The sequence below is a fragment of the Ceratotherium simum genome, chromosome 21 (genome assembly GCF_057802395.1).
Source record: "Ceratotherium simum simum isolate JZ-2026a chromosome 21, ASM5780239v1, whole genome shotgun sequence".
In the NCBI taxonomy this organism is placed as follows: domain Eukaryota; kingdom Metazoa; phylum Chordata; class Mammalia; order Perissodactyla; family Rhinocerotidae; genus Ceratotherium; species Ceratotherium simum.
This window is the reverse complement of record NC_141920.1, coordinates 30,822,702-30,830,284: the sequence shown is the minus strand read 5'-3', so window position 1 is coordinate 30,830,284 and position 7,583 is coordinate 30,822,702. Positions and strand designations below refer to the sequence as shown.

General features: G+C 58.4%; 1 protein-coding gene across 7 annotated transcripts in view; it reads right to left on the bottom strand.

Annotated features, from left to right (window-relative positions):
- Window positions 1–220: 220 nt before the first annotated feature.
- Window positions 221–7,583, bottom strand: part of EBF4 (EBF transcription factor 4) — a 58,723-nt gene continuing 51,360 nt past the window's right edge. For 3 of the 7 annotated variants that reach the window (XM_087445502.1, XM_087445504.1, XM_087445506.1), the window contains 7 exons: window positions 6,726–6,814; window positions 6,526–6,591; window positions 6,247–6,424; window positions 5,967–6,155; window positions 2,623–2,820; window positions 1,252–1,327; window positions 221–1,029 (listed from right to left, as the gene is read on the bottom strand). In XM_087445502.1, the coding sequence (XP_087301628.1) occupies window positions 1,257–1,327; window positions 2,623–2,820; window positions 5,967–6,155; window positions 6,247–6,424; window positions 6,526–6,591; window positions 6,726–6,814 (791 nt within the window). In that variant the 3' untranslated portion in view covers window positions 221–1,029; window positions 1,252–1,256. The other 4 variants (XM_087445505.1, XR_015555629.1, XM_087445503.1 and 1 more) reach the window with 4 other exon arrangements.

Here is a 7,583-nt window from a genome sequence, read left to right as displayed (position 1 = left end):
GCATCCTGGGTCCTCAGGCCTACCAGCCTGCTGTCACCCCCACCACAGTACCCAAGAGCAGACACGGGGCAGGGGACACTTGCTCAGTTGAACTCTGGGGGCTGTTCGAAAAGGCTAGGGTGCAAGAAGACTGCCCAGGGGCATAGTTAGAGGGGCCCCATGAGAGCTGCAGAACTGCTGAGAAAAGCAGACCCACGCCAAGAAAGCAGACAAGAGAGGCTGGGTGGCCACCTGCATCTGTGTTTATTGTTCTGTTTTCTCCAACCTCAGCAGAGTGGAGTGTGAGGTCAGGGGCAGCTGAATCCATTCCATGGTTCTATGGGGCCAGCCAGAGTCATGTGTGGGTGGGAGCCAGAGTCCATGAGACATCCATTATGGGGAAGACCCAAAATTCAGGGGCCTGGCACCCCCTCTTCTGCACCCTCCATGTCCAAAGCCCCCACTGGAACTCATGATGTGGCAAGTGTGAGTGTGCAGGTCTCAAAAGGAGTGGGGCAGCCACGGGGTCAAGCGGCCGTTGGAAGCTCCATGGGAGCCTGGGCAGGCCTCCTGAGGCTGCTGGGCACCACCCCTTGCCCTGGAGATGAGTTGGGATACAGGGCTGGTTGAGATGGGCCAGATGCAAGCAGGACCTTCCCGGGCTGCCTCTCCCTGAGCTGTCCTCTCCCACAGTCCCCATCCCGTGCTCCCGTCACCCAATGCCCTTGGTCTGCACAAGGTGCTTCTCCTCCAGAGGAACCGACCTAGCGAGTGAGGCCCGGCATCGCAGCACCTCCCCAGGATGCTCTTGTGCCAAGAGCATCAGCACAGTGCTGGGCTTCCGACCAGCCCCAAGAAAGGGAGGTGAGAGAAGCCTGTGGGACTTGGGGGCCTTGAGCACGGGGAGGAAGGCCTCTCCTCGTTCAGGCCCATGGGTTGAGGTCTGCTTGCAGCGCTGGCCCTGCATCTGTCTGTGCTGCCATCCAGGGTGTGGGTGTGAATCCTGGAGGGACCTCCAGTCTGGTCTCAGCAGGGGCAACACCTGCAGACCTAGTGGGTGGAGGGAAAGAAGAAGATCTTGGAGGAAGGCTGGCTGCAAGGGGACAGGAAGCCACTTCTCTCCACTTGTTCACCTTGGGCCATCGGGGTGGGCTATGTGGCCTGGACCTGGAGAGGAAGACTTGGACCCCAGCTCCCTGTCCCTGCTAAGGTCTTTTGGAGAGAGAGCCCACCCAGGGCCAGGGGAGGAGGCAGACCCAGCCAGAGACCTACCGCAATTAGGAGTATGCCAGGCTCTGAAGCCCCCGTGCTGGAGAGTGGAACTTGTCAGAATCCTCAAAAGGCTGGTCTGCGGTAACCAAGGAGAGAAGCCATAAGCCACGTGTAGCCTGGGGACCTTATCTGCCTATCCGTCTCTGGGCTGGGGACAGCATGCAGGGCATATAGCACTTTCTGAGGGCAGAGTGATCAAGAGCCTTGAAGGTAGTCAACCACCCCTCGCCCTGGCCTGGGGCCAGCACTGCAGAGAGTTAGGTGAGGCGTGCCCCTCAGACCTCTTAGGAGGCGCAGCCCCAAGCCCTTGCTCCCCTAGCTTCCTCCATTGAGAGAGATGACTCTGGGCTCCTCTTCCCAGCCCCGCCTCCTTCAGAGGGCCTGTCTCAAGGTGAGGAAGCAGATGGCCAAGTACCAGGACAGGAAAGGAAAGAGGTCAGCCTCCAGGAGTACCGAGAGAAAAATACAGTAGCAGCCTGTCTTCCTCCCACATCTCCACAGAAGTCATCACTTCCACCACCCCTGGCCCCTGCTTGACCCCCTCCCAAGGTTTGCTGGTAGGAGAAATCAGCAGCCCTCTGTCCTCCCCACCCCTCACATTTTAAGCTCCAGACATCTTAAGTTAAGAAAAATTATCCAAAATTTGGAAACAAGGCAAAAAGTGACTGTCTGTCCTTTCAAATCATCCAAGAGCATTATCTAACAAGCCCACCCTAAGGGTCATCTTACTCTAGGGGATGTGACTTTTTTTGACTTGCTATACACTACTGGTTGGGGCCTGGCTTTGTTAAGTTAGATGTTGACTTGGGGGAGATTGATAAATGGCAAATGAGTGTGGGTATGGGAGGGGCGACTTCCCTCTCTGTACAGAATTCCCTAGCTGTAAAATGGGGGAGGGAAAGCTGGGCTAAGCGGTATCTAAGGTTAGTCCTCTTCCATCAGCAAGTGAGCAAGTCTCTCACAACGGTGTGTGCTACCCTCCAGTGGACACAGGGAGGCACAGGTCAAAGGCAGGCAGCCCACGTTGGGGGGGTTCCTCCAGCTCCGAGTGTTGGGTCTTTGCTCTGGGCTCAGCTGGATGGGGGTGGGGGCTTAGGGTAGTTTCCAGATCTTCTTCAACTGGGATTTGAGTCTCCTTCTCCTTGGCCAAGGGCCCAGTTAATAGCATCCAGAGTGGTGACCACTCCAAGCTGTGAGGTCCAGGGAATTAGGGTCCAGATGGATCTCCTTGGACCCTGCAGAGCTCTCTCCTTTGCACTTTCCAGGGAGAACTGGTCAACCGGCATGAGGCTCTGGTGAGATGTGGCCGGAGTGGGCACCTCAAGGCCGGCTGCTCCACCAGGCCCCAGTGGGGCAGCATGGATCACTCACCTGGAAGCCCCTCTCCATGAGCTCTGGGGCAGGCCTGAGGTGGAGAGCTGGGCGGGCGCAGCACGGGGGCAAAGGCGCTCCTCTGTTTGACAGCGGAGATCATGTTGACAGGCGAGAAGGAGAAGACGCTGGTGGTGGGGGCAGTGGCCGGGAGGGACATGGAGGAGGCAGCGGCCAGCGGGGGACTAGAGGGCATGACTCCGGGGCGGGGCGGGGAGGGGCAGGTGCAGCAGGGAAGGCAGTGGGAGACACAACAGGGAGACAGCACCAGAGTGAGCAGCTGGGTCAGGGCCCTGGTCTGGGCAGTGGGCCCCATGGGGCTGCTGACCCAGGCACCAGGCTCAGACCTCACTGCGGGCTGTGAGGGTTTTGGGGAGACCAGCACAAGGTAGGGTCTGGAGGCAAGCTGGGAGCCTCTGGGGTCTTGGGCCAGTACTTGCATTTTTGGGGGTTTTGGAGACCCTTTCTCAGGGCTGGAGGTGACAGGATCAGACTAGGTAAAAATGAAAGCAAAACTAGAACATCCAACAAAACCAAATACTGGGAGGTGTCCCCATAGATGAGGGATTAGTGAGAGAAGGAACAAGTTAGGTTTCCTGCTGAAAACCGCTGGGATTCTGAGATGCTAACAAACATTTACCGGTCCTGGGGTACCACAGTTAGAGTCAAAGATCAGAGTTCATAGCAGAGCTGGGGCAAGTGGTCGGAGATGAAGTTTAGGTCCTTCACACAGGCTCCTGTTATAAGGCTTCTCTGTCCAGAATCACAGTTCACGCGATGAGCACCCTAACTTCCTCCACAAATATGACCCCCTTACCAATTACCCCCCACCCCGGGCACTCTGTTCTCTGCCAGCTTAATGCAGGTCCTTGCTGTCTCCAGCCAGGGTCCTGGAGCCCTCCTGCATCTCTCTCTTCTAGCTTGTCAATTTTAAAGAAAGGTGTAGGTACCTACATCCTCAGATCTTCCTGTTCTTCAACCCCCTAGCCATCTAGGGCTGTGGCTGCTCTCCTGGGAATAGCCCGGGAGCCTCCTGCACATGGGCTTTGCCTGCTCCTCTTTCCTGCAGCCTCCTCTCCTGGGGGCTCCTGCCCAGGGCATCTCTGGATCCCCCTTTCTACATCCTCATCTGAACCCCATTCCCTGCCTCTTTCTTCTGAAGACCAATAAGTCTGTGATTTGAATGTTGTCTAAGCAGCTGGCAATGGGGTGGGGTTGGGGACCTCCTGGAAGAAACCAATAGCCCGAGAAGACTGCCTTTGCTATCAGAGCCGCCCCTGCCCTCCCCCTCCCATACAATGATGCCTTCAACAGCTGTCCCTGTTCCAAATGTTCTCAGCCTCATGGATCGCCATCTCCTTTAAGACAATGCTCACAGCTAGCTGATGAGGTCCATGAAGCTCCATGGAGGGCTTGAGACTAATGCCAGAAAATGTACTCTATCTCTTAAGGCCTGGGGCTCGCAGACACATGTTGTAGCTTGGGCAGTACTGGGAGCTGCAGGTCAGTCCAGGGCTGCTGGCAGCCAAAGCAGAAGACTAAGGGGAGGCCCAAACAAACAACCCCAGACCCCCCGTCTGGAACAGTTCTGGGGGTCATTCCAGCCATGTCCTGGCAGACTCAATGAGAATGAGACCCCCTGGAGCTGTGCCACAAAGCACGTGCACACGGGGAATGGATGGGGATCTGGGTAAGCACTGGTTAAGACAATATCAGGAGGTGGGACGGACCCTCGGGTGAGTCCAGGGTGTCCCCAGCTGATGTGGGGCTTAAGCAGCTCTAGAATTCTCAATCCTCTGACTGCATGGGGAAACCTCAGCTGGGCTGGCTTCTGTCCACTGGGGTAGTGTGCTCCTCCACTGACAGCACTGTGTGTGGTGGGGAGGGGCTGGTATTCCAGCCCCAACCAGTTTCAAATCCGAGGGGCACCCAGAGAGAGGTTGTAAGAGTACTTTTCCAGAACTGAAGGGAAGTGGGAGCAGTGGAGCCTGGCCTGAGCAAAGGGCCAGGAGAGATCGGGTCTTGGCAGGGACACGAGAGGGTCATGACCTGTGTGGACACTGGCATATGAGGCTTCGAGTCCTAGAAGTGGATCACAGGCCACGAGGAGAGAGCCAGTCTCATGCCCACAGCCAGAAAGAACAGTACTCAGGAAGGCTAGGCATGGGCCAGATATTTTGATCCTCAGCAATAGCAGACATAAGACAGGGCACAGGCAAGGGAATCAAGGAAAAGCCACAACCAGCTTCTCTTGGGCAGCCTTCCTCATTCCTCTGGCTCAGCAGTGTCTCCCAGGACTCGAGGTACAACCTTTCTTCCAATTGATAGGGAGGCTCCCTGCAGGCAAGCCGGGGTGGAGTTAACCCCAAGCCTGATGCTTGGCACACAGTAGGTGCTTTATAAATGTCTGCTGAATAGCTAAGCTATAAGGAGCTGTAAACAGGCTGTTCTGGAATTTGGTATTGGAAGGAGGGACTTGAGGGCAGCGCAAAACGCTAAAAGCATAAAAGCTCTGTGCCCATCCACCCAGCTCTGAGCTGCCCACCTCAAGAAGCCAGAGGATGGTTAGTGCCTACAGTCAGTGCTGAGACTGGGAAGTCATACACTCTTTCTGAATTGTGCCTGGGCTCTTTATGCACAGCGGAACACTCAGATCTGAGAACAACCTTAGGCAGGGGGTGATACTGATCGCATTTTACAGAGAGGAAACTGAAGTTCAAAGAAGTAAAGCAACTTGCTGAATGTCAGACAGCTCCTGATTTGGACACCCAAACTGTGAACCCAGCTGTCTGAGCACACAAAATTCGCTAGCTTCAGCCAGCCAGATCGCTGGGGGCCACATCTTCCCTCCTGCGACCCCTGCCTCGCCGACCAAGGCTCCTGCAGGGCCTGGAGCCAGGTGGAAGCTCACTTTTCTCGAGCCCTGAGTTCCCTCAGGCTTCCGGCAGGGGGCACCAGCCTCCTCGAGAAGTCCTGGCATAAGATGGAAAGGCGGCGGTCCGCCAGGCTTCAGCCGGACGTCCGCTCATTAAAGCCCGTTTCAGGGGGAGGGGAGTACTAGAAGCGATGTGTACCACTGGAGTCAGCAAAGAGAGCTAAAGGGGCAAGAACTGCTCCGGCCCCAAGGCCCCGGGATGTGCAGCTGGGGTGGGGTTGAGGCGCAGGTGCCCAACGCAGGGAGAGGTCACAGGCAGAGAGGGCTGATCTGGCTCCCGAGGGCAAGGCCAGGGTTGACCCTGAAGGGACAGCGCCTCCCCCAAGAGCTGAGAGGGGGCAGGGCTGAGCCCCAGTCTGCTCCCCGGGGCCCCGGTCCCACCCTCCGTGCGCGGGCAGGGGACACTCACTGGCAAAGGGTGAGGTGGCCGTGGAGCCATTGAGGAAGCTAGGGGACCCGGGCACGCCGAGGCCGGCCACGCCTGGTGCCCCGTAGCCGCCGAGGCCAGCTCCGAGGCCGCTGCCGTAGCTGCTCTGCTGCGAGCCGGGGCTGGGCGCGAACCCGCGGGGGGACGCGCTGCTGCAGCTGCGCGCATAGCCTGCGAGAGAGCGGCGGTCAGGGGCGCAGCGCCGGCGGGGAAGGGGCCGTCTGGGCGCCGGGGACCGCAGGGAGGGGGCGGCGGGACGCACCCGACTCCGGCCCCGGCGTGGCGTCCCCGACGGCGATGGCCAGTGGGCTGCTGAAGGCGTTGATGCCCATGACGGCGGGGTGCGGGTGGCTTGGGGTCAGGGGTCCGAGCGGCGCGGGCGCGCGGGGGGCGCTGTACAGAGCCTCGGCCACGTCCGCCGCGCGCTTCAGGAGGAGCTCCTGCGAAGACAAGAGCAGGGCACGGCCGAGGCAGCCGCAGGCACCGGGAGGGGGACAGCCCCGGGCCTGGCGGCGCCAGGAGGCGGGCGGAAGCGCCATACCTGGTTACTGCTGGGCACTCCGTACAGAGCTTCGGCTAAGTCGGCCGCCCGCTTCAACAGCACTTCCTGGGGGCAGGGGAGGAGACAGCGGGACGGAGGGGCAGCCCCCGGGGGCGGCGGAGGGGCAGGGAGCATCCTCCTCCCCGCCCCCTCGGCCACACAACACCCTCATCCCCGCCCCGCCGTGCCCCTCTGAGTACCTTGGGCAGCCGCTCAGGATCTCCGGGGTGTCTGGGAATGACTTTCTGTAGTCTCTGGAATCCATAGTCAATGGTGGGCTCATTCAGGGCTGGGGAGAGGGGCTGCGTTGGGAGGAGCCCCCTCCCAGCGCCAGGCGCCCAGGGCAAGCCCGCAAGCAACCAGCACAGGGGCCTCGCTGCAGATCCCTTCCACCAAGCCCAGCCCAAACCTCTCGGAAAACTCCGGGCACACGGGTCAGCGAGCTTTGGGAAGTTTCCTCAGTTCCTTTCTTTGCTCATTCATTTACTGAGCCAAGCCCTGTGTCAGGAGCTTGGCGTTAACACACATGCATTATAGGATCCCACTTGTGATTAGGAAAAAAGGAAACTGTATGTACATATTAGCGTCTATATTCCTAGGGGCAGGACTGGAGGGAGAGTTTTCTGTCTGCATTTGGTCTTATCAGGAGCAAATTATTTATTGTAAAAAAGAAAAAACTCAACAGTCTCCATTTATCACAGCTCAGGTGGACCTTCAGCAGCATCTGACCACTGGAGGTTTGTGTGTTTCCTCAAGGAAGGGACTGGCCCACACCCAAGCCTCTCGGGAGGACTTGGCAGCCTCCTGACCAGGCCCCCCAGAAGCCCTCCTGCCCCTCTCCTCCTCTTCCTGCTCCAGCAGCCTGGCCCCATCGACCTAACTCATCAGCCTCAAAGCCTTACCTATCTTCTCCAACTCCCAGTGTGTAGAGAAGTTTCTTTATTCCGAGTCTTTGCACTTGGATTCCTTCTCCCGGAACACCTTTCCTTCCCCATCTCTATCTCCCTATTCATCCCTCTGACCCACCTTAGCCCAGTTTAGCCCACATGCCCTCCTGG